The following is a 26548-nucleotide window of genomic DNA, read 5'->3' as shown; positions in this document are numbered from 1 at the left end:
CGGCCACTATCTTTGAATCACTTCAGCAAGTGATGCATTTTACTCCAATTTCTTTTGCCAATTTGAGACTGGCTAGTAGAGCTTCATACTCGGCTTGATTGTTGGAGACTTTGAATCCAAACCGAATAGATTGCTCAATAGTTACAGTGTTTGGCCCTTCAAGTATAATTCCTGCTCTACTACCCAGTCAGTTTGATGATCCATCAACATGTAGGATCCACATATCAAAGCTGGTGTGTTTCTGGGCAGTGAACTCATTAACGAAGTCTGCCAGCACTTGAGCTTTAAGGGGGCGTTGGTTTTCAAAATGGATATCAAATTAGGACAACTCGATCGTCCAAGCTACTAACCGATCAGCTAGCTCTAGTTTCCTTAGAACTTTGGCCATTGGGCAATCGGTTCGCACCACCACCCGATGACTTTGGAAGTAATGTCTTAACCGCTGAGTTGTGTGGATTAGGGCTAACACCACTTTTTCCCTTAGCTGATAATAGGATACGGGACCTTGAAGTGTCTGGCTGATGAAGTACACAGGGGCCGGTTCAGGTGTTTTTTGTAATAGAACCGAACTAATGGCATTATCTGATACTACCAAATAAATAATCATCTCCTTTTCAGGCTTCGATTTTATCAACACAGGCGGTGTTGCTAGCATATTTTTATATTGGATGAAGGCGGTCTTACACTCGTCAGTCCAAGCAAATTTTTGAGATTTTTTAAGCAAATCGATGAAAAGTTGAGACTTCTCCGCATAATGGGCAAAAATATGGTAAAAGCAGCAATACGCCCGAAAATTCTTTGAACCTCCTTGATATTTCGAGGACTAGTCATGTCGATGATGACTTGGCACTTGTCAGGGTTCGCCTGGATCCCTCTCTCAGATAACATAAACCCCAAGAACTTGCCCCAGCTACGCCGAATGTACACTTCTCTGGGTTAAACCGCATCCCATGTTGCCTGGCTTCCTCGAACACCTCCTTTAAATGAGCGAGATGTTGTTCAAAGACAGTAGATTTAACCAACATGTCATCTACATACACCTCCATGCATTTCCCTACTTGATTTTCAAAAATTTTATTCATCAACCTCTGATACGTCGCCCTTGCATTTTTCAGGTCAAATGACATTACTCGATAACAAAAATTTGCTGAGTTCATGATAAATGTCGTCTTCTCTTCATCTGGGGGATACATCCGAATTTGATTATACCTAGAATAAGCATCTAAAAAATTGAGTATCCTGTGGCCAGCTGCACTGTCCACCAGGGTATCAATATTTGGTAAAGGGTATGCGTCCTTTGGGCATGCCTTGTTGAGGTTCGTGAAGTCTGTGCACATTTGCTATTTACCATTTGCTTTTTTAACCATGACCACATTGGCTAACCAAGTGGAATATCTGACCTATCGGATAAAATCATCTTGTAGCAACTTACTAGTTTCCTCCTCTACTGCCTTTGCTTTGTCACCGCCAATCTTCCTCTTCTTCTGTGCTATTGGTTTGGCCCCCTTATAAACTGATAGATGATGACAGAGAAATGCATGATTGATGCCGGGCATGTCTGAAGCCGACCAGACAAATAAATCATCATTACGTTGTAGTACTTCCTGAAAGTCTTGCCTCTCTTGTACAGACAAATCGACTCCCAGATAAGTAACATGTTCAGGCTTCAGTCGAAGTTGGAAAGGTTGCTTATTTTCGTTGGGCTCAACCCGACACCCCTCATCAACCCTAGGATCCAATTCAACCTCCAAGTCCTCTCTAGACCAAGGGGATACAATATTGACATCTCGTCTATAGTCTTGGAATGGTTTGAGGCGTAGGCTTGCAAAATAACATTCCTTTGCTGTCTTTTGGTCAGCATGAACGGTGACAATTCGACCCCTTTCTGATGGAAATTTCATAGCCAAGTGAGGAGTAGACACTATGGCCTTCAACTTGTTTAGGGATGGTTTGCTGAGTAGTATATTATATGAGGTATTTGCATGTACCATCAGATAAGTGACTTTGATACGTTTTCCCTCCTGCTCTAACCTGAATGAGGTATACAGGTCAATACATCCCCGAGTCTCTACTCGCTCCCTAAAGAAACTAACCAGTGGTTCGTGATATTCTCTGAGCTCTTCTTTTGGTATGCCCAGCTGCTTGAACGTATTCCAATATAGGATATCGACCGAGCTCCCTTGATCAATTAGTGTTTTTCGAACGGTGCAATTAAGAATATCTACACTAATGACCATGAGATCATCTTGTACCGGGTCCACTCTTTGAAAGTCATCGTCTGTGAATGTGATAGGTGGGATTCGGATTCTGTTGCCCAATGAAACGTTATTAACAGAGCAGACCTGTCTGAGATGTCTCTTTCTAGCCGAATAAGTAGGTCCTCCACCTGCAAACCAGCTATGGTGTTAATAACTCTCTTTGGGTATTTTTCTCTTTCGTCATATCATCTTACAGGAGGTTCTCGTGACCGGCTCTGCTGTTGTTTGGGTTGCCTATCCTCATACCTTCTTGAGGATTGGGGGTACCGATCTCTCCCCCTTTCAGCATAATTGGCAGGGTTTGTTTGGACAAATCCTCTAAGGTGTCTGTCCTTGATCAAATCTTCAATTTTATCTTTTAAGGTCGTGCACTCCTCTGTCGTATGACCCCTATTGCAATGATATCGACAATATTTGCTCTTATATGCCTGAGGGGGTGTGTTGGCACGTCTAGGCATACTCAAGATTTCTGTTGCTAAGGCCTGATCAAGTACACTGGATCTATTAGTGTTGAGTGTGGTATAAGAGGGGGTATTTCGGCCCCCTGGGCAGCCTCTCGGGTTCATTCCTTTTATTTTCTTGCTGGGGTCTAAAAGTTTCTCTTTTGTTTATATTTTTTGAATTGGACCCCTGGTCCATCCGAATTTGATTTCGGTACTTGGCTAATTCCTCCATCTGCATATACTTTGCAGCCTGACTCCTTAATTCATCCAAGTCAGCTGGCGATTTTTTGCAAATGTTAACGAAAGGCCCGGGCTTAAGAGCTGTTGTAAGGTGGTGCATGGCCACGGCTGGTTTCAGATTATGGATGGAAAGGGTCACTTTGCCGAATCGTTCCATGAACGCCAGGGATGTCAAGGGGTGAGGTCGGCTTGTGGCGAACTGCAAATTGAACCGTCTTGTGAGGGTTGTGAAGGAGTCAATAGATGGGGGGAGTCGGGTGAACCAAGTGAGAGCTAGTCCTTTTAGTGAAGTGGGAAAAATCCTGCACCATAAGTAGTCATTTTCTGTGTACAGGCCGACCTGGGTTGTGAAAACATCCAAATGTTCCCCGGGATCAGCTGTGTCGTCATACTTCTTTATTGTTAGGCCTCTCCAGTTGTCAGGTAGTTTAGCATCCAAGATATGGTGAGCAAACGGGCTTCGGCTCACTACCTCATCTCGATCATTCTTGATTTCAGATTGCTGAATTAGCCTCGGTTTCTCTTGTAACGCTGAGGACTCCTCCTGATCCTGGGTAAGAGGGTAGTTTGGGAAGGGATGTATGTTCTTATTTCTTCTCTTAAGTAGACATTTTCCCTTCTCAGGACCGAGAGCTCCAGGGCATCTTTTTTTCTTTCCTTTTTCATCTTTATCATTTCTGTTTTGAGCTGTATTAACACTGCTAAAAGGCCCTCGTCGGTTCCTCCTTTCACCAAAACCTCAGGTGTCGGTTGGGTAAGTGTGATGTCTTCTTGCTGTTGCCAAGAAGTTTCCCCTTGTTGAACATGTCCATCCTGCTAGCTTCTTATTAGTACCATATTGATCGAAAAAGCAAGGCAATTGTGCCCCACGGTGGGCACCAAAATGTTCCTGTTAGGGAAATACTAGTATTCAAATCTCTACTCTAAAACAGTGACGTCCTTCTAACTGTTGTTGACGTGGGGAGGGTACCTACAAAAGGCACTCTGATGCTAAAGTCGGAACCAGACTTTGATCCAAAGCCTACAAGCATCAATACTGTAGCAGCATGGCTAAGGATCCTGCACTGCCCTATGGAGTATTATGATCGGTTTTGAGCAATAAATGTTATTTAATAATAAAAAGTCAACATTTTACCTGTACTTTCTACCTTCCTTTTATAGGCATTATTATGGGATAATGGGTCTGCTGAGCTAGCCTTGATTTTGGCCATTTACTTAAAGTAGATAATACTTTGATTATTACCCTTAATTAGATTAATTACCTTTTAATCCTGACAAAAGATATTCGGCCAAACTAGACCGAATAGGTACTCGGTTTCCTTTTCCTATATGTAGGTCCGAACAATTCTTTATTCAATACATAATCATTATCACAAGACCATTGAAGATATAAAAGTAAATTTATTTAATTACAATAAGAATATCTTTATTTTATCAAAATTGTATAAAAGTCCTTACACAAGCAAGTATGCTTTGTTTCCATTAACAAGAAATAATATTTGCAAATTGAATTAATCAATTTTTAAGTAAAAGCTCTTTTTTTTCTCTATTAAGTAAAAGCTCAATTTATCTTATTATAAAAATATATTGTATTTTGATTTAAGTAAACTTTAATTTGATTTAGTTAAAAGTAGTTTAGATTAAATTGAATGATTTTTATTTTTTATTTTTTAATTTAAATAAGCTCAGTTTTTTCTTCGGGAACAAATGAAAACATTATTTTCAAGTAACTAAAAATATTTAATAAAATATATTTAATCAATATTCTTTAACCATACTCTTACGATAATATTATATAATTGGCAAAATTATTTTAAAAATAACACTAACATTTAATGTTATTCATATATTGTTATTTTTAATAAAAAAATATTTTTTATTAATGCTTTAAAGACATTTATTTACTTAACCGATAAAAATGAGTTAAAAATAGAAATATTTCAAATAATTAATAAGAAAAATAATTAAATAATGAAACATAATTAATTAAATTTGAATTTGAAACCACAAAATAATCTCTATGTGCTCAATAGTAAACTTAAATATTTTAATCCTCTTTTAATAAATGTTTTATTCGATTTCATAAAATTATTTTTTAAATTTTGGTCCTTATATTTTATAATTTTTTAGTTAATATTTAAAATATATATATTTAATTTACTACGACACTGTCATACACTATTTTTTTTATATATAAACCTTGCTTATATTTTCATTACTTTGAACCACGAATATTTTTAAAAAAAGACAATTATGTTTTAATATAAAATATTTATAGTATGGTAGGATTAGTTTTCTACTTCTCTTAACAGAAATGTAACTCAAACCTTGTTTTAGGTACCTTTGTATCCTTTAATTTTCAATAGAATATTTGTTATCCACATTTTGATACACAAAATGTTACTATAGGAAATAACAAAAAGAAATTGAATAAGCAACTCTTTTAATTTTTCTTTATTTTTTATATTAATTTTATTTTAAATTTTAAAAATAAAAATTATTACTTCATTTTTTATTATTTTATATGAATTTTGAAGTTTTTTTTAATATTTATATTTATAAAAAAAAGTATTACTTTATATTTCGTAGTTACAAATTAAGTTAAAATAATTTTTTAAAAAAATAAGTTTATTATACATGCATATATAATTATACATTGCAGATGTTGCTAAGTAGCTAGTTATTAAATAATGACATGATTAATTACAAAGTTGTCATTCATAAAAAAAAAAATTAAAAAATTGGACTCACCATTTAAAGGATCGAAACTGAAAAGTCTTGAAAAAGTAGAGGCTACGTTTTTTAAAAATTTTGATTTTAGTCTTTCACGAAATTAATTGTTTTGTTTTTTTATTTAACTAAGTAGATAAATTTCTTTTAAAAAAAGCATTTATCACATATTTGTATATTATAAATATCTATATAATTAATTCATTTTACATTTTAATTTATTTTTTAAATAAGAATAAATTTAGTTAATAATATAAATAATATTTATCAATTATCATAATGACTAAAAGAATTTTTTAAAAAAGAATCATTAATATTCTTAAAAAATAATATTTGGACCAAACAACGTGTCAAAACATAATCAATCATTATTGAGTGACATTCCTAAAAATATTTAATAATATCAAAGTGAGTTGCAAACATAAACAAATGACAATGGAAAAGTAAAAACGTGATCAAAGAAAGGAAATATGCTTTATTGATAAATGTCGATTACCATTTACCAGGAGTACCTCTTCAGCCATAAGTCATGGACTTGTATATAAAAATAGGCTCCATCGGATCTAATACTTCTCCAGCATTTGGAAGCACAATACAAATTATCCCTAACTGCACTATAAATTTCGAAGCTGTGTTGCTCGTAGTTCCATTGCATGGAGCACCAAAAGAGAGTAGTGCCACCAAAGTTATCTCGGAAGGACCATTCTTGGTAGTTTCTGTAGGGAAGAACATGCAGACCAAGATCATCGTCCTTGGATTTACAGTGGAGATAGAGAACGATGCCGCTACCCAAATCATTTTGAACGCGCACGGTGTTCTTCTGAGCAAACGCATTTTGACCATGTACAAGGACTATGAGTGTATTTGATGCAATAATCATCACTAATACACCAAATGTTGCCAAGCCCTTCAACATGTTTGTAGGATAACAGTACACCAAATTCATCATCTATTTTCACCTCTCAATGTGCCCCACTTCTCTGTACAATCGCCACTTAAAAAGACACCAAAAACAAAAAGTCCTACGTAGAATACTTAATGTTATTGATGGAGTGTGACAAAAATGAGTCCGGATCCTCTGCATCACATCTATCTTGGACCCGGATTCATTTGTAGATAAAAGCAAGAAAACAATGGACACATATTTATACTCATCCTTAAATAGCGGATATGTCTGTCTAGTCCTTATCCTTACTGCCAATATACTTTACTGAGACGGTGCAAGAAAAATACGAACATAATTTATTACTCTCTATACTCCAATTTTTGTTTTTTTTTTCATCTGTTTTTTAAGAAAAAAATATATAATTTTTTCAAGATGTAAAATATAATTAAGACAGAGCAAGAAAAATGAATTTTATTTTCTTATTAAATGTATTACAATAAATGTTCAAAGAAAAATGCGTTAAAAACAGCTACAACGAAGTTCATGTAGTTTCTCAATAGACAGTAACATTTAATTTAATGTTTCATTCTTTCTATTTATATTTATTTATTAGTATATATATTTATACAGGATTGTTGAGTCATTAGAGGCTTTTACGCGAATATTTTTAGTTAATTTTATAACATCTGTATATTCCAAGGCTAATTGCTAATAATTATTTATCTCCCCCCTAAATTTTCTTATTTATTAAAATTATAGGATTGGACCATTTTAATCATAATAAAATGCATTTTTCTCGTTTTATCTTATTTTGTTTATAAAAAGTTCTATCAGTTATTTTATAATTCATAATTTTACACTAATCGAAACAAAAAGTTAAAACGTATTTATTAATTCAATAATATTTCACTCAACTATTTATCACTGATTTATCATAATTCTTTGAAAAATAATACTAAAAAAGAGTTTTATTAATCATTATCTCAAGACCATTGAGCATATAAAAGTAAATTTATTTAATTACAACAATAATATCTTTATTATATCAAAATTGTATAAAACTCCTTACACAAGCAAGTATGCTTGGTTTCCATTAACAAGAAATAATATTTTCAAATTGAATTAATCAACTTTTAAGTACAAGCTCTCCTTTTTTTTTTTTTTTTTTGCTATTAAGTAAAAGCTCAATTTATCTTATTATAAAAATATATTGTATTTTGATTTAAGTAAACTGTAAATTTTATTTAATTAAAAGTATTTTAGATTAAATTGAATGATTTTTTATTTTTTTAATTTAAGTAAGCTCAGTTTTTTCTTGGAGAATAAATGAAAACATTATTTTCAAGTAACTAAAAATATTTAATTAATATTATTTAACCATACTCTTATGATAATATTATATAATTGGAAAAACTATTTTCAAAATAAAACTAACATTTAATGTTATTCATGATACTTTAAAGTCATTTATTTACTTAACCGATAAAAATGAGTTAAAAATAGCAATATTTCGAACAATTAATAAGAGAAATAATTAAATAACGAAACATAATTAATTAAATTTAAATTTGAAACCACGAAATAATCTCTACTTGCTCAGTAGTAAACTTAAATATTTTAATCCTTTTTTAATAAATTTTTTATTTCAATTTCATAAAATTATTTTTAAATTTTGGTCCTTATATTTTTATAATTTTTTAGTTAATATTTAAAAATATATACTTAATTTACTAAGAAACTTTCATACGTCAATTTTTTTTTTTTTTGAACCTTGCTTTTGTTTTCATTACTTTGAACCACGAATATTTAAAAAAAAAAAAAAAGACAATTATGTTTTAACATAAAATATTTATAGTATGGTAGGATTAGTTTTACACTTCTCTTAACAGAAATTTAATTCAAAACCTTGTTTTAGGATAATTTAACCAATATCCATCGATACCTTTGTATCCTTTAATTTTCAATAGAATAATTGTTATCCACATTTTGATACACAAAATGTTATCATATGAAATAACAAAAAGAAATTGAATAAGCAACTCAAGGCCATCTCAGCAGGTTATTTCTTGAATAAGATCTTCCCATTTCCATCTACAAGCAATGCAGACAGCTTAATGAAAGTTTAAGAGATAGAGAAATAGTTGGTGAGAAAACATAATTATAAAACTCATTATTGTAAAATATGAATTGCAGAATATAAACAATTCACGATGGGAAAATGGAACGCGATCAAATAAAGGAAAATATGCTTTATTAGTAGAATAGATAGATGAAATTACATGTATTATGATTCATCCTTCGCAGGGAAATGATTGTTCATTCGATACAATTAATTTACCATGAGTATCTTCGGACCCAAATCTTTTTGTACTCATCATAAAAATAGGCTCCATCTTTTCTAATACTTCGCCAGCATTGGGATCCACACTGTGAATCATCGGTTTTGGCACTGTAAATTTCAAAGCTAACTTCGGCGACGCCATCAAATTGGAATTTGCACCAAAAGAGAGTAGTACCACTAACGTTATCATGGAAGGACCATTCTTGATAGGTTTGAGTGGCAAGAACATGCAAGCCAAGATCATTGTCCTTGGATCGACAATGGAGATAAAGAAGAGTACCACCATCCAAATCATTTTGAACACGCACAGTTTTCTTCCCACTGGGAAAACCTTGCACTTGCACAGTGTCTGTTGCAATAATCATCAACAATACAACAACTGTGGCCAAACCCTTCAACATGTTTGTGAGATAAATGATAAACCCAACTCAATCTCAAGTTTTCACCTCCTATACTGTCATATTCCTGCTCTGTACAATTGCTACTTATAGAGACACCACACCACCAAAGCCTTAATTAATTACGTGTAACTGTAATTTTTACTTATTCACCAACTTAATTACCCCTATTTCATCAAGCTTTTGAATTTGCAAGGGGAATGGTCAAAGAAACTGTAGCTTTTACAACTTTCTTTCTTGTTAAATTGGATTGCTGTTGACTTATTTTAATATTTTATAATAAATATGTTTGTTGTTTTATAATTTTTTAAGATTTTGTTAAACATTTGTACAAGATGAAAAATTATATATAATATTTTTTAAAAATTACACATTTAATGTAACTTTATATATTAATATTATTAAATACTATAAATAATAATAAAAATTTATTATGTATAATTTTTTTATTAGATTGTACAGATTAAAAAAATTATATTGAATGTATTATAATAAATATAAATATCGATAGTAAACGTAACTCAAAATGGTGTTGGCCGTTTTCTCAATATTTTAAAGATTGTGTTAAATGATCTTCAAGGATTCTTAAATTCTGTAAGCACCTATAACACTTGGCATTATATATTTTTTTTAAGAAAGTAAAATACGCTCTCATTTCTTATCGGTTACAGCATTTTCTTATTTTTATTATAAAACTAGTAAATGTATTCACATGTTACACTGATCTGTAGGAGTATATTCGTATTAACTAATTTAATTTAAAAATAATTATTTATCAAATAATCATAAAAATAAAAAAACATATAGAAAATATTTAAATGTGAAAAAAAAAAGTTTAAAAGGATAAGAAAAATCTTATTAAGTTTAAAAATAAATAACACATAAAAATTAAATGTAACAATCAAACTTAATTTAAATTTAAAACATTATATTTTATTTACTTATTCATTTGTCATGATATAAAAATATTAAATATGCAAATCATACAATTATAGTAAGATTTTAATAATTAATTATATTTAATTTTTTAATAAATTATCATTATTACAATATTTAATGATGTTTAATTTATTTTAATTATTATAATTAATTACTTTTAATTTAAAAATTTTGAATTTATAATCATCATTATAATATTTAATAACAAATAAAATTATTACAACAAAATTATCAAATTTATTTATTTTAATATATTTTATTTAAATAATTAATTAATACATTTACTAGTTTTAAACTTTTTTTTCATATTTAAATATTTTCTATATATTTTTTATTTTTTACGATTATTTGATAAATAATTATTTTTATATTTAAATTATAATTATTTTTAAATTAAATAGTTAATACAAATATACTCTACAGGTCAGTGTAACATGTGAATACATTTACTAGTTTTATAATAAAAAATAAGAAAAAGTTGTAACCCATAAGACATGTAATACATTTACATGTTATAACTTTAAAATTTTTTATTAGCAATAACACCGACATTTTTCTATGCAACAATAAATTCTTATTTAAAAGAAAAATAAAAAAGGGAAAAAAAGCCAAATTGATGTAGTATTTAATTTCATCACTTTTAATGTAGATGTGGTAACAGTCATCAACAAATATTTTTTATGTAAAAAAAATATATCAAACGGTAGCCTCCTCTTGAGCAGCAATTTAAACTTAATATGGATGGAATCACATCTAACTTTTTTAGGTTTGTCAGCTGTGAGGGCTTCATTTGAGACATGAAGGAAAGACTTATAACTTAGTTCTGCAGTGCTCTGTATACTTGCTCTCTCTTAGCTGCTGAGTTGTGGAGAGTCTATTAGAGAGCTGAAGTTAGTGATTATGAAAGGGTTTCAACTTAATTGGATCGAATGCGATTCTAAAAAGGTTATTGCCCTAATTGTTAAAGGTTTTAACTATAATCATCATTTGTTCCTTATTATTAGTGAGATTAGGAATCTGTTATTGAGAATTCAATTTATTAGATTTATTCATGTTCTTAAAGAAGTTAATCAATATGCAAATTGGCTTGTCAAGTTTGGGGCAGACTGTGGAATACTTTTTTAGTGTTTTGATAAAGCTCTTTCTATTTTATTTCTTCTTTTAACTCTAAATACATTAGGTACTGGATACTTTAGAGGTGACTGTTAGTTTTTTTGTTTCTCTTTGAGCTTTTTTAGGTTTATTTATTAGCAAAATATATATATATCAAAATAATATCTAATGATATACTTTTTAAAATTTAAAATAAATATTAAAAAAGTGGTCAATTTACAAAATAAGTATTTGATTGTCAAAAAAATAGATTAATACACTTGAAAAATATTTTAAAATGATATTTAAAGTAATATATTGCTAGAACTTTCTATAAGAAAATTGGCATCCATATTTAATACATAAAATATTATTCGTATAAAATAAGAATAAAATATATATTTTTTGTCTAAATCAAGTAAAGTTACTGGTAAAATTCTTTTTAAAATATTTAATAAAAATTCAATATTAATTAATTTACATGTTCAGTAATAAAATAAAATAAAAATGTGTTGGAATTAGCAACACCAATGTATCTATCGGATTTTACTAACTTTTTCATTACCATCTTTACATGCATGAATATATATTATATTTGAAGAGTCTAGAGAGTTTATAAAAATAGAAGATAGATGAATAGTTGATATAAAAATAATTATATAACTCGTTACTTTCAAATATGAATTGTGAACATAAATAATTAACGACAGAGAAATGAAATGTGATTGAATTATATATATATATATATATATATATATATATATATATATATCTTATTAGTAAAATAGATATATAATTACATATATTATATTTCTTTCTTTTACTAGAAAACAAATTATTAGTTTTATTTTAATTTTTGCCTTTGTCATACACACGAATAATGACTTGTTGCTTTTAGACAAGTCAATTAATATGTGTATTTCTTACCCACTAGCTGTGAAAGTCAAAATAAATAAGAGTATGAGTTAGTTAAATCTATTCTTTAGTGTTTGATAAAAGTAAGAGTATTTTCACATTTATAAGTGTGTTCTGTTTAGAGACGGTTCTATAAAAAAGGAATAAAAGAGTGAAATGTGATAATATGACAAAAATATATATAATATTGTTTTTGAAGAAAAATATCATAATTTCAACGGTGAAAATAAAAACTTGAGGCCAAAGCAAAGAAAATGTTTGAAAATTTTTACATATGGCAATATTAAATTTCAATGGAAAAAAGATAGAATAATTTCAATCAACTAATTAAGAGAGGAGTAAAAAATAAGGGTCACTAATCAAGCAACAAAATAAGAGATAAAATTTGCAAATAAATTTTTTAACTATTTCTATTAAGAGAAATTTGGACACATAAATTACGAATTCAGATTTTAGAATCAACGATAATTAAGCAAACTTCACAGTAAAATAAAAGGTTAATTATTTTTTTACCTATGTACCTAACATACACACAATTATTTTTATTTCTCATACACATATCTCCAAAACAATTAAAAAAAAAAAGCATCTCACTCTAAATGTAATATATTATTTAGCCATAAAAATTCAGAAAATTGTGGATTGGATACAATGAAAAGCGCAAAGCAAACTGGGCTACGTGTCTTGAGTTGGAACCACCAATTAATAAGAAAAGTGGAAAGTGCAAAAAGCAGCAGAAAAAGACACAAGCAAAAACTGGTGGCCACCATGCAATGCAGCAATGGCATGACATGAATTCACCTTCTCCGAGCCACTCACTCTTTCCTTCACGAGTTCATGACATGATCACTATCACATGCACTACCTCTTCATGCACAAACCTTGCAGGAACTGCACTTCACCCTCTTTCTCTACCCTTCCTATCCACACCACCATTTCTATCTGTGAGTCTCTTCTTCCCCTCCCACTCTCTTCACAAGCCCATTGCAGTTTCCTCAACCCAGTTCAAACCCAGAATCCATTGTGGCAATGGTAATAATAATGGGATAGAAGAAGAAGAAGAAGAAGAACCTTGTGAGGTGCAGTGTGAGGTGCAAGTGGTTTCTTGGAGGGAAAGGAGAGTGAAGGCCCAAATTCCAATCAATGCTGACATTCATTCCGTTTGGAACGCTCTCACTGATTATGAGCATCTCGCTGATTTCATACCAAACCTTGTGTGGAGGTAAGTATTAATTTAACTATTATGTTTAATAATGTATGAAAGTTTATATATGTTTTTTTTTTAACGTTTTTCTATCTACACCAATTGAAACAGTAAAATGTTACAAAATATAATGTATTAATAATATTAAATATTATATATTTTTAAAATTAAAAAAATTTGATTTATATATTTAAGTTTTTTTTTAAATGAAAAAGCGTGTTTTTACAATAAGAGATTATGAGAATTATTTTGTTGTTAGTGGGAGAATTCCTTGCCCATATCCCGGGCGGATATGGTTAGAGCAAAGAGGATTTCAAAGGTCAATGTATTGGCACATAGAAGCTCGTGTTGTGTTGGATCTTCAAGAATCCATCTATTCTGTAAGCATTTATAAACACTTGATATTTATTATTATTATTATTATTATTCTGTGATTCAGCTACTGCATATTAGCATTGAACTGGATAGATAGATACCAGAGTTGCACGGGTATTCTTGCCACAAGAAAAGGTTAAGGGAGTTAACTTTTAGGATTCAAAATATTGAGACATAAAAAGGTTGCTGCACTGCTACTATGTGTCAACAAGACCTGGAGCAACTAAATATGATGAATCATCTCTCCATCAAAACTCATTCAGTTCAAATTCTCAGAAAGACTGTATAATTGAAACAATTCATACAATGGTTTTCAATTACAATTTGTAACTTGATGATACGAAAGAGATAATTTAATACTAAAATAGAATACTAAATCTACATTACCCAATTCTAGTGTGAAACAATTGGTTTTCTTGCAAAATAATTGGTTGAGGAAGAGACTTAAGTTGTTGAGAAATACAAATCTGGAACATAATACCAGGATGCGTGAAATTTCAGAAATTATAAGACAGAAAACTGAAAAAACAGTCATGGTTTAACATATAAAATTAGAAAAACAAAATGCAAAAGCATAAATCTTAAATAAAAAGATAATCATTTTTTTAATGACATGATAAGTTGATGTAGATAAAATAAAATACTGTTGTTTATTTATATGTTATGATAATTTATTATTTTTTGTATTGGTATTCAGATTCAATATATAAATAAATTGTATGAGAAAGCTAGAAGTATGTGAAGTGTTCATTCAAGTGTCTAAGTGTCTCCGCATCCTTGGCAGGCACATAGGCCAATTGCATTATAGGCATTGCTTGATTGATAGGAAACTTTCTTGCCATACACAGAGGGCATGCTTTGCATTTTTTATACATATTCTTTTTAATGCTTCAGGCATGGGATCGAGAACTTCACTTTTCCATGGTTGATGGAGACTTTAAGAAGTTTGAGGGCAAATGGTCCGTAAAATCTGGAACAAGGTAAAACCTAAGCAGCGTTGCATAATATAAAGAGAATATATTTTGATATTACTTCTGAACTCATTGGACACCCTAAGTTTGCTTCAATGCAAAACCATTGTGTTTATCTATAGTACGTCACGCTAATCTAAAACAAGCACACAGAAGCTTGGAATCATGGATGAAGTTCTGATGACTGAAGAGGCTTCATTTTTGGCTTTTATATGGAGACATCTTTATGTTCTCATATAAAAACCTGCTGGGCTTCCTTTGAGATACAACGAAGTTCATGTATAATTCAGTTCAATAGCTTCATATTAATGTGTGCTGAATTGTATTGGTCAAAATACAATTGTATGAGAGAATGAAAAAAGAAAAAACTATCTTAACCATAGATAGTAAGGCCTTCATTTGTATTAATGCATTATGCATTCAATAAGACAATGAAGCTTTTCTATCCATATTTGTTTAGTCACTAAACACATAAAGATAACAAAGCTTCATTTGCCATTGACTAAGAAGTTCTATAGTTTATCCTTGAATTCTGTTTATTGCAGGTCATCATCAACTAATTTATCTTATGAAGTTAATGTGATACCAAGATTCAATTTCCCAGCTATTTTCATAGAAAGGATTATCAGGTCAGATCTTCCTGTAAACCTCCGAGCTTTGGCTTACAGAGTTGAAAGGAATATTTCAGAAAATAAGAAATTTCCCCTGCCAGAAAATCAATTGCATAAAACTTCTAGTGCTATTAGTGAGTCATCTGCCAGTAAGATGAATGATGTTTTGGGTGGAAGTGATAAATTGCTTCCTCGAGAAAACATGGAAGGTTTGGCCAGCTCAATTTCTGGTTCCTTGTCCACATCTTCCAGTGAGGTGAACATCAACAACTGGGGTGTATTTGGAAAAGTTTGCAGACTTGACAGGCCTTGTGTGGTGGATGAAGTTCATCTCCGTAGATTTGATGAACTTTTGGTAACTTATCCATACTAAATAGTTATGCGGTGGCCTTAATTCTGAGAATGAGCTAAATTTGTGATCAAAGTTACCTATTAAATGATTTTCATATGAAGGAAAATGGTGGTGTTCATCGCTGTGTTTCTGCAAGCATAACAGTTAAAGCTCCCATTCGTGATGTTTGGAATGTTCTGTCTTCCTATGAGACTCTTCCTGAGTACGTAATACGTGCTTCTTCTTTGGACTAGATTTCTTGAAAAACGTGCGGTGAAAGATTTCTATATCTTAGGTTTCATTTTCCTGACTTAAAATAAATCAATAAACCATTTCTTGCAGGGTAGTTCCAAATTTAGCAATCAGCAAGATTTTATCAAGAGATAACAATAAAGTCCGCATTCTTCAGGTGCGGTGCAATGTCAGTTAAAAGAATAATTGCTGTTAATATCCTAATTTATTTGCTGGTCAGTAAATTATGTGATACAGTTTTATCCATAAATTATGCGAATGATGTTTAACTTCCTAGTTTAAATCCATATGCAGGAAGGATGTAAGGGCCTGCTTTATATGGTACTTCATGCTCGTGTTGTCCTAGACTTGTGTGAATATATAGAACAGGAGATCAGTTTTGAACAGGTTGAAGGGGACTTTGACTCATTTCAGGGAAAATGGACTTTCGAGCAACTAGGAAATCATCACACACGGCTAAAGTACTCTGTGGAGTCAAAAATGTGCAAAGATACTTTCCTTTCTGAAGCTATCATGGAAGAGGTTTGTCTATGAATTTGATTTGGTTGATCTATATCAGTTTCATATTTGTTTTAATATTCACCTTGATAATTTTCAAAATTTCAACATGCTACTGTTCACTTTAAGCTACCTAAGATAAGATAAACTTTTGATAGAAAATGGAAAGGAGCTTAGTTATCTAAAATAGACAATTACTCAGTATGTTTGGCCTATATAAGTGGAACCAAGATACATTCATTTATCCATGTCTCTTTTTTTCTATAAAAAAGAACATTTTATCTTTGTATTAAATACAATCTTTTGAAGATAATTTGATCCACTTGTTGTCTGTCACTCCAAACAGCGCGCACACAACACACACTCATACTCTTGAGTATTTGAATGCCTGAAATTTTATTTCTTTTAATATTTCAGGTCATTTATGAAGATCTCCCATCAAATTTGTGCGCTATAAGAGACTATGTTGAAAGCAAGACAGCATCAAATATTTTGGAAGCATCTGAGAAGAATACAAGTTCGGGGCAACAAATTGTTCCATCTGCCGTTGGAGATTATGACAGCTATAGTTCAGCTGATGACTTCTCTGATTGTAATGCACAAAGCTTATCACAACAAAGACCAAAAGTTCCAGGCTTGCAGAGGGATATTGAAGTCCTAAAATCTGAACTCCAGAAATTCGTTGCGGAACACGGACAGGAAGGATTTATGCCAATGAGGAAGCAACTTCGTTTGCTTGGAAGAGTGGATATTGAGAAGGCTATAACTCGCATGGGTGGATTCAGAAAGATTGCTACTATAATGAACCTCTCTCTGGCTTACAAACACCGCAAACCAAAGGGTTACTGGGACAATCTTGAAAATTTGCAGGATGAGGTAGGCTACAAAAGTTCCATTCTAGTTACCACTTAACCAGAATGACAAGCTAAAATGTTAAATGATTGTGACATGATGAACGCTTTATTTATAATGCATGCATGAAAAAGCTTATTTCATGATAAAAAAACATGCACAACATTGTTTACATCTTCAATCAGAATATAATCCATTTCTTCATGCAGATAAGTAGATTTCAAAGGAGCTGGGGAATGGACCCTTCATTTATGCCCAGCAGAAAGTCATTTGAACGTGCAGGTAGGTTGAGATATTCTCCTTCTCAACTTTTATTCTATTGCTTCCAATAATAAACAGCTTTTCTAACTTAAAGGTCTAACAAAGAAAGATGAATGAAACACGTAACATTACATGTCAGCAACTTCTTCCCATTTTCATTTTGAACTTGGCACACAATGCAATTTTCCCACAGGACGCTTTGACATAGCACGTGCACTGGAAAAGTGGGGTGGACTTCATCAAGTTTCTCGCCTTCTGTCCCTCAAGGTGAGGAGACAACGAAGCAGACAACGAAACCTTGCCAAGAAGGATAAGAAAGTTGATCAGATAGCATCACATGATGTAGATGATGTAGATAGTGAGATCAAGACACCATCTAGACACCATCAAGATACACAAAAATGGCATACAGAACTAAAACAGTTGGACATAAATTGGGTTGAGTAAAAACAGAAAGTATATATTATATGCATATATTGGTTCAAATATAATTTTGTTCTTACAGTAACATATGATTCTTGGCTTCTTTTTTCTGTCTCTCTGTCCAAATTGGCTTCAATTGTAAATGGCAACATTCCACTGGGAAACTAAATCTTTAGTGACAGATAATGAAATCTTTCTTCCTTTGGTGGCTTGGTGCCTTCATTAAAACGATTATAGGCAGAGGTTTTATTTAGCGAAAAGAAAATTTGAAGTATATGTATTCTGCTGTTATTTTGTTTAGGGTTTGGTTAAAAATCAAATTGGTTAAAAATGAGTACAAATCAGAACATGAGTTATATCTTCAGAGAAATTAACGGGAAATGAAGATTGTAGCATTCATTAGCAAAAAGGTAAAGGCAAAAGATCGTCACTAATGCTATTTGATGACTACATCGATCATTTACACAAAAAAGCTAAACAGAATACACAAGTTACATGATCAACTAAATATAACATAATAAACAAAAGAATTATTGATTGAAAATACCCTTACAATATTCTAAAGTAGAATACATGAATTCACATTCATTCAACACCAACCCTATACTTATAAATCAAAGAAGAAATTACTAAGCAGCAGTGTACATGTCCCTGTTGATATTCTAGTCCATATTAGAATTAGAACACCAAAGTGGAAGAAGCACGCTGGTACAAATCTACATCCTCTGACATTGGAGAAGGTTCATCATGGAAGGACGGTAGCAAAGCGGTTAATTTGATATGATAGATTCTGGAATCAGAGATGCCATCCCAAGAGTGAGAGGGCAAGGTGGAAGCATAGCCAAGGTGGTTGCCACAGCTGCGGCAAAGAAGCTTGGTTCTTTGGCGCTTGGAATTGAAAAAGGGTATCCATGACCACGATGACCAATGAAATTGTTGAATCTGAGTAAACCTACTCTCATCCACGGAGAAGAATGAGATTATACCTCTCTTTATGGACTTTCCGTATTTGGAATCAATGAGGGAAGTGTTGCGGTTGCTGGAGTTCAAGTTCAGCTCATAACCGCACGAACCACAGCTACATCACATGGAATACAACAAACGCATCAAAGTTTAGTTTGCATTTGAATTTGAAAGCACAAAATGTGAAGAACGTGAGAGATAAGAGTGAAAATTATGTCTGTCACCTGTAGTTTACGTCTCTGATAAAGGAAGAGAGGTGAAGTTGTTGACATTCGTATGATCCCTCCACCATCTCACCATACGCCATCACTGTGTGTGTCAACTACAGAGACAAAAACAGAGAATCGGTTTATAACGGAACAAGAAGAAGAGCTTCAGAGACAGATGGCATGGCCCCGCTATCGCCTTGTAACGGTAACATTAGAAGCAAACCAAAATATAATCATTTCATATATATATATATGAAGTATTTTTTTTACAAATTTTTTTATTTAATTTAAATCTAACATCTAATAAAATAATAAATTATAACTCATTAAATTTAAATTAAATAAAAGATTCAAATTAAGTAAAAGAGTTATGTCAGTATATATATTTGTTTTTGTGAGTAATGTCAGTTAATAGTCCAAAGATTTATTATACTGTTACTTGTTTTTTATATTTTTTGTTACGATTATTTCTTTAGCTTTACATAATGAAATTACAGTCCATCTTTATGTTTGGAACGTCATTACTATTTACTCTCAAAATAATACGTTTGTTTAATTCGAAAATGGCAAAAGTATATAAAATTTTCGTCGCCTTTTCTAATATATTTTATAAACCTTAAGTCCTTAGAAAACAAATCACACACACATGTACATATATCGTAGCCAGTTTAGGGTGACATTCACATAACTATCACCATACAAAATCCGCGCTCCCACGACAGTGAAATATGCAACTATCGTCTTATAGAGGGTTTGACCTCCAGACCCAAGGCCCGAGTGAAGAATGAAAAAAACCAGGAAAAATGACTAAAATAATGAGATTAACCCTTGTTAGCTTCAAATTTCTTATCTATTTATTGTTCATTTATTTAATCAATTTATTGTGGTGTCCAAGATTATTTATATAAAATTCTAAAAGGTGCACGATTACCATAATTATATGATTAAAATTAAAAGGAAAAAAACTGTTCCAATAAATATTTTTGAAAAACATCCTGGACTATCTGGACATAAATTTAGCATTCAAGAAATTTCAAATAGGGCTTCATGTTAAAAGGGTGTCGCAAAAAACCCTCCGCAACCGGACTGTGTAAACACAATCGAAGAACCAGGTAAGGTGGCAGCAAAATTTCATGTATTTCGGGACATCACTGCAAGTACCCTACAGTTCAAGCAAAAATGCTGAACGTCTTAACATTTCTGAATATGGTATGCCAAGACATTATCTATACATATTCTTACTAGGAAGGAGAAGGGTAACTTTGCAATTACATCAGAGACAAAAATATGTGGTTATCTTAACTAATCACCTTGGTTGACCATGGGGATAAAATTAACCCCAAAACAAAAAGACTCGAGATTAAGAACCTTCTACACATCAGTCGCCTATTTTCTCAGTACCCAACATTTTCTTGATATATATGGCATTTTGGCAATGAAGCTCTGGAGCTCATACAGAGCGATTATGGCCTTTTTTGTCCCCCCCCTAACTGCCAAAAGATCACTGTTTGGCACGCTTTAAGTAGACCAACACACCAATGCTTGTCATAACAATTGCACCGGCAAAAATACCAGAGCGGATAGACAAAGCACTAGTTTTCTGCCTAGTAGCTGTACAAGATTTTGGTGTTGTTGATTTGGTTGAACTGCCAAGGTCCAAATGTAACTTCAAAGCCTGAAATACGAAGATGCTTTATATTAGAGTATATGCAGAAAATTAAAATGAATAATCCCATGGAAGTTAAAATCATCAAATGAAAAAACTAGTAGAAGCAGATATCTCCACCTTCACTCCTGCAGATCTAGCATAGCTGACAGCAGTAACAAGATCACTATCAGTTGCAAGAACAACTTTATCACCTTCATCGTCCTCATACTGTAGAGGAATATGTCAGTATGATAATAAAGGTATATGTACTCTCAAAAGGCAGAAGAATATTAAGTAGCATAAAAAACACACCAAAAGCGTAAGGCGTTCTCTGTTATTAACATCAACTCTCTGAGTTACTGCAGAAACTAGCTCATCTAGATTTTCAATACCTACAAAAACAGCAACACAATATACTTGTAAGTTCTTAAAAGAATCGAAGGGGGCAGGGAAGAGGATAAAATTGTCCAGACATCAATGCACATTATGTTTGCAGCTCACATCCAGGAAAACACTTATCCTAACAATGCTTTGCCAAGGAGTCACTCACCACAGTTGAATCGATGCACAAGGCCATTGAGATCCTCAAACTTGAATGAAAATGAATTTCCAAAACCTGTAGATTGATACGCAGACTTCGACGTATCTGCCCCATCTGATGTCATTAACCCAGAAACTTCACTGCAATAAAACATTGTCTATGCTGATTCACAGATCAGAACAAAACAAATCTTATGTTAAAACATTTGTACAAACAAAGTACCTATGCGTATCAGAATCTTCTAGTGGCTCTAGATTAAAAGCTGAGTCCCAAAATTTTTGCATAATTGTATTTGCCACATCATTAACAGCTCCAGAGCTACTCTCAACCTAGAAAGTACATTTTCGTGATCAGAAACCAGTATCCATGCAACAGTATCAATTGTTAATATAACAAGGTATATGATTTTTAATACACAAGAAAAAAGGCTTCAATGTCATTAAAGGTCCACATCCCACCAGTTATAAAAGCATTATGATTGAGAATCAAGAAGGGGAGGTATAGGAGTACAACATTCTAATTGTTTAGGGAAAGAACAATCAAATAGTGATTAAATATGTATAAAATCCTTTCAAATAAAGATGGAAAATATCAATATTGCTATCACTAAATCTAAACGGAAACATTCCTTTCACCAAATTGAATGTAGACATGGACATTTTCCATTTACACAAAGAAGGGGAAAAAAACTATAATAATCTGAGATAGTTTAGAAAATCTTAGATATCCCCAGGGAGTAGCGAATGATTGTGAAATGCTTTGCGAGTTCAGAGAAAAATTAGTTATGAAAAATATATTTCAGGGACTAAAACTGATGCCCTTGATCCTTTCATATGAACCAGGGATTATCCAGACATACACCGGAGCTGAGGCACAGATGTACAAAACTATACATAATGACCACCTCACAGCAGATTAACCAGATCCCTCCACATTTTCCACTTTCAAGACTATATTATAAAAAAAAATTGATTCCTCTACTCTATAACTTATACGTATGTATGTGAAACATGAAAATTACCATGGAAATTGCAGCATGAGATATCTGCAAAACATCCATGCAAGCAGTAACATATCCATCTGCAGAATCAATAATAGTCAGCCCAAGGTAAGAATTAAGAAACTGCCTACAAAACTTGAAAAGTAAAGGTCACCTCTGTCTACCACAGGAAGATGTAAGAACTTTCCATCATGCATCCTATGCAGTGCATCTAGTATTGTAGTGTCTAGCGATGCACAATCTGGGTTTGGAGTCATTACCTAAGTGAAAAGGGAAAAATAAATAAGAGAATCAAATCAGTTCTGAATATCTAGCAAAAACAAGAGCCACAAAGAAGAAAAGACTTCTCACAATAATTCCCTTTCCACTTATGTCACGTCAAGAAAATGAAATACCAACCTTTTCTACTAAAGTCAACTCAGGAGAAAGATTTTGAGCCACAACACGCATAAGTATGTCCTTCGAACTGCATGAGAAATATAGAGAATGTAAAGCATCTTACAATGATTAAGAGCAGATTAGGAAGGAATGGAAGGGTAACAGAGGATTGGAGTGGATCACATGGAAAGTAGGACAGGATGGGAAAATCAGCATAGGACAGCAACATAACCTCCAGATCATGTAGCATATGTTGGGAGAGAAATCAGGAAAGCGATTGTCAGAAGGACATGAGGGAACCGGAAAATGAAGAATAAAAGAATGAGGGGATGACTACAGTGAGGTAGCCATGAACTGAGTAGTGAGGCTTGCATACCCTTGAAGTTCTGCAGTGATCTATCCTCTGTTATCTCTTTCTGTGAGTGTGAGAATGCTAAATCTATGGTTCTGATTTCTTAATTAGGGATTATTCTATTTTATGTAATAAAACACCAGGTTCTTATGAAAGAACAATATATTGTACCCAAAAACAGGAGTTCTTCTAAGAAAACATACAATTATGTACATTATTCCATGTCATAGATTTTTCTCAGAGAATAAAAGTTCTTACGTTAGTATCCCCTGAATCTTGGTTCCCGACAGGGACACAATAACAGCTGAATTAACACGCAACTCCCGCATCTTTTTGGTAGCTACATAGACAGGATCCGCAGGTGATGCAATAGCAACCCTAGAAACGTAAAGCTACAGAACTTTGTAAAACAATTATATCTGATTATACAAGTGTCTTGCGGTAAAACAAACAAACACAAGAAAATATAATGTGGAAATTACTTTGTATTTTCACCAATTAGAGTTGACAGGGAGGGCTTGAACATGCGCTCCCTCAATGTTTCTATCAAAGCGTTAGCTGATAAAGATGGTAGCAATTGAAACATAAAATTAGCCTCATCGCAGAAATGAAGAAATACAGCAAATTTCCAACACTTTAAAATATTGATAAAGGAGAAGCAATCAATTTACAAAAGACTGACGAGAGAACTCAAAATATATGGCAACCATTCATATCAATTTTTAAGATAAGAAACACAAAGTATAACTATATTTTAAAAGACACATTTAACGCCTACACTTAGCTTAATATTCACAGAGAAAACCTTACAAGTTAACCTCTTAAGTATGTCATCCAGCACATTCCTCAGTTCATTACAACCAAATGAAAAAACTGTCCTCTAGTGTAAGATTTTTTGTTTTTGGAAAATTACAAACTACAGTTGAGGAATGCCAAGCAAAATTATTACCAGCTTAGGGCATGATTAACCACAAAAGTGATTATTTAAGCAAATACAAGGTCCACACACTAACCACAGTTTGATAAAGAAATATATTATTTGAAAGGGGGGGGGGGGGGGGAGGAGAAGAGAAAGTACACAATTGGATGGGTGGAAAATAAAATATCTTCTAATAAGGGAAAAAAATGAAATGATAACAAGAATCTAAAGCACTCATGCCAACTGTTTGGTAATTATCTTCGCCCTATCTCTTTCTGTTACCAACCACATCCTTTGTGCTAATTTCAGTCACAAATATAAAGAAACCTTAAAGCTGTGTTAGTAGAGATAGTCAAGTCAACTAATGAGTATACCAAATGATAGATGATAGATTTCATATTTACAAAAAAAAAAAAAAAAAAAAAAAAACAGAGAACTTAAGAATACAAGAAATAGCAGCTATAGTATAAACATTAAAAAGACATGATTGTACGTGGATGTAAATTTATTGTTAACCAACCAGATACATTGCTACCCCGATGGCGATCAACTCCTTCCACTGCAGCAGCAATGGCACTCCCCTGCTCAGCAGCCTTCTCCATCCTGGTTATGGCATCATAAAGACATTTGGTGATATCCAGTATGGCAATGACTTCACCATTTTCCACAACAGGGAGGTGCCTGAATTTCCCTATCAGTTGAAAAAACAAATAATATCTCACTTAATGGATTACTTTGTAGACTATGTGCAATCAGTACAAATGCAAACACAGAATCCAATAGAAACATTTGCCCAAGTCTTGCACCATCAGGAATCAACTGGATAAAGATTATAAAAAAGCCAATGGGAGAAAAACTGAACCTTATAACAAAGAAGAAACATAACAAGTCCCCAATTGCCAAAAGAATAAATAAATAAATAACTTATAATTATAAATACTAGATCAGGTAAAGGTTTTGTAGCAAATCAGACACCATCTTTTTGGTTAGGGGGAAGATAACACAACACAAAAACAAAGGACAAAGGCAGTTCAAAGAGGTAAAAAATGAAAGAAAATTTCTGTAGTGAGGCAATATAAATCTAATTTTGTCCATATCCTAGAGTCTATACTTCAGTGCCGTGTCATATCAGAAATCTCATTAGCATAATGAAGCACAAGCACTGACATCCAAAAACACATACATCAAGTACATCCTCACTCCATTTAACCATACCTCTTCTTACATAAGAAACAGCCATAGCAAAAGTGTTCCACAGAACATATTAAATTAATTGGCATCAGCAGAAAACAATTGTTATGGTATTATCCACTTGCTTGAGAAATGAACTCCTTCGTTTAACAATGCCTGAAATCTACTAATAACAATGACAAAAACTGTGGAAATGAAGCAGACCTTGGACCATCTTCTGAAGAGCTTCAATGGCTAATGTGTCAGATGTCACAAATAAAGGGTTTCGAGTCATTACTTTTGACACCAATGTCTGCTCTGGTCGTAAACCCTCAGCTATAACTCTAGTAGCAATGTCCTGAAAACAAGACACGCTAGCTTGTAAACATTTCATATGCACACTCTCCAGAGAGATGCCACACACACACACACAAATATCTATACATATAGAAACCTTGTCAGTCATGATTCCAGAGAGCAAAGCATTAGCATCAGTGAGCAAAACAGCATCAACACGTCGAGCTGCCATCCTGCGGCATGCTTCAGAAACCGTCGTCCCCTCAGATATAGTGAGAGCTTTCGATAACCGAAGCTTCTTCACGGTCCTCTCTCCCCCATCAAGCCTAAATAATTGAATCAATAAGCACAATTAAACCAAAACACTGATACAACCACCCACCTCACCTATCCTATCCATCAAACACCTGTAATTCAACTATTATCCATCCAAGTGAACGCTTCTTTCTAATTACATATCAGAGAATCAATAAATGAAAACAACTTAGCTAACCACAATAACAACAACAACCGGATATAAATCAGAACATCGAATGATAATAATAATGAAAGGAATCTCTTATACTAGAATAAACATATGGAATCTATTATATCTAATTCAAATAGAAACAGTTAAATTGGATTTATACGGATCGGTTTATGGTTTGAGAAGACGAAAACATGAATTTTGAATTGTGCTAGAGAGAAGAAGAAGGTACTCTTCAGGAGGCGGAGAAGAAGGCTTGCTGGGAGGCTCGCTAAGCGTTCCGTTTTCGGATTTCTTGGACAAAGACGGAGGCCTTCTGTGGGGAGCACTGTTCCTCCTCGTTATTTGCCCACTCATTTTCGGAGACAGAGGTTCGGTTCGGTTCGGTTATGGTTCCTCTGCTTCTTCCGCTTGGCCTCCGTCTCCACCACCCTTCCTTCTTCGCTCTCTGCCTCTGCAACCTTTCCTCTTCCTTCGGTTAAAGATATTTATATTTCTTTTTTTTATATACATCATTTTTTCCCATCGTTCAAACTTCGCACCAGCTTTCACTTCTTTTTCTTTTTTATAAAATAAAAAACACAT

General features: G+C 32.6%; 4 protein-coding genes across 7 annotated transcripts; 1 reads left to right on the top strand and 3 right to left on the bottom strand.

The window, feature by feature from the left end:
- Positions 1-8891: 8891 nt before the first annotated feature.
- On the bottom strand, positions 8892-9299 carry LOC113855708 (S-protein homolog 24-like). Its single transcript, XM_027487337.1, has one exon. The coding sequence runs from the start codon at positions 9297-9299 to the stop codon at positions 8892-8894; it is 408 nt and encodes a 135-aa protein (XP_027343138.1).
- A 3689-nt stretch (positions 9300-12988) lies between these two features.
- Positions 12989-18274, top strand: LOC113854243. 3 transcript variants are annotated; one of them, XM_027485146.1, is made up of 11 exons: positions 12996-13464; positions 13706-13826; positions 14716-14801; positions 15338-15758; positions 15857-15957; positions 16077-16143; positions 16281-16307; positions 16401-16508; positions 16902-17360; positions 17546-17618; positions 17791-18243. In XM_027485146.1, exons 1-11 carry the CDS (start codon positions 13016-13018, stop codon positions 18042-18044), a joined length of 2166 nt encoding a protein of 721 aa, XP_027340947.1. In that variant the 5' UTR covers positions 12996-13015; the 3' UTR covers positions 18045-18243. The 3 variants fall into 3 exon arrangements, with proteins under 3 accessions (XP_027340946.1, XP_027340947.1, XP_027340948.1); XM_027485147.1 differs by having other exon boundaries at positions 15338-15421; positions 15701-15758; positions 16281-16508; positions 17791-18140; XM_027485145.1 differs by having other exon boundaries at positions 12989-13464; positions 16281-16508; positions 17791-18274.
- Positions 18275-18698: 424 nt separating this feature from the next.
- On the bottom strand, positions 18699-19392 carry LOC113854052 (uncharacterized protein At4g08330, chloroplastic-like). The gene is made up of 2 exons (XM_027484880.1): positions 19208-19392; positions 18699-19098 (listed from the first exon to the last, which is right to left on the bottom strand). The coding sequence occupies exons 1-2, from the start codon at positions 19288-19290 to the stop codon at positions 18699-18701; spliced, it is 483 nt and encodes a 160-aa protein (XP_027340681.1). The 5' UTR covers positions 19291-19392.
- Positions 19393-20297: 905 nt separating this feature from the next.
- On the bottom strand, positions 20298-26548 carry LOC113856521 (CBS domain-containing protein CBSCBSPB3-like). Of its 2 annotated transcripts, none has more exons than XM_027488364.1 (14): positions 26196-26548; positions 25655-25823; positions 25426-25558; positions 24551-24721; positions 23594-23669; positions 23370-23489; positions 22781-22847; positions 22536-22641; positions 22403-22461; positions 21604-21710; positions 21391-21521; positions 21153-21232; positions 20979-21068; positions 20298-20867 (listed from the first exon to the last, which is right to left on the bottom strand). In XM_027488364.1, the coding sequence occupies exons 1-14, from the start codon at positions 26318-26320 to the stop codon at positions 20694-20696; spliced, it is 1608 nt and encodes a 535-aa protein (XP_027344165.1). In that variant the 5' UTR covers positions 26321-26548; the 3' UTR covers positions 20298-20693. The 2 variants fall into 2 exon arrangements, with proteins under 2 accessions (XP_027344165.1, XP_027344166.1); XM_027488365.1 differs by having other exon boundaries at positions 26127-26539.

Source organism: Abrus precatorius, unplaced genomic scaffold (assembly GCF_003935025.1).
Source record: "Abrus precatorius isolate BTA unplaced genomic scaffold, Abrus_2018 Scaffold11, whole genome shotgun sequence".
NCBI classification, from domain to species: Eukaryota; Viridiplantae; Streptophyta; class Magnoliopsida; order Fabales; family Fabaceae; genus Abrus; species Abrus precatorius.
The sequence above is the reverse complement of the archived record's forward strand: the minus strand, read 5'-3'. Positions and strand labels throughout refer to the sequence as shown.

Bases quoted from the DNA above. Each gene is read 5' to 3' on its own strand.
- LOC113855708 (XM_027487337.1), bottom strand. From the start codon at position 9,299: ATGTTGAAGGGTTTGGCCACAGTTGTTGTATTGTTGATGATTATTGCA.
- LOC113854243 (XM_027485145.1), top strand. From the start codon at position 13,016: ATGCAGCAATGGCATGACATGAATTCACCTTCTCCGAGCCACTCACTC. The intron at 13,465-13,705 runs GTAAGTATTAAT...TTTTGTTGTTAG, and splicing joins ATACCAAACCTTGTGTGGAG to TGGGAGAATTCCTTGCCCAT. The intron at 15,958-16,076 runs GTACGTAATACG...CATTTCTTGCAG, and splicing joins TCCTATGAGACTCTTCCTGA to GGTAGTTCCAAATTTAGCAA.
- LOC113854052 (XM_027484880.1), bottom strand. From the start codon at position 19,290: ATGGCGTATGGTGAGATGGTGGAGGGATCATACGAATGTCAACAACTT. The intron at 19,099-19,207 runs GTGACAGACATA...CATGTGATGTAG, and splicing joins ATCAGAGACGTAAACTACAG to CTGTGGTTCGTGCGGTTATG.
- LOC113856521 (XM_027488364.1), bottom strand. From the start codon at position 26,320: ATGAGTGGGCAAATAACGAGGAGGAACAGTGCTCCCCACAGAAGGCCT. The intron at 25,824-26,195 runs GTACCTTCTTCT...TCAATTATTTAG, and splicing joins TCTTCTCCGCCTCCTGAAGA to GCTTGATGGGGGAGAGAGGA. The intron at 24,722-25,425 runs GTCTGCTTCATT...TTCAACTGATAG, and splicing joins TCTTCAGAAGATGGTCCAAG to GGAAATTCAGGCACCTCCCT.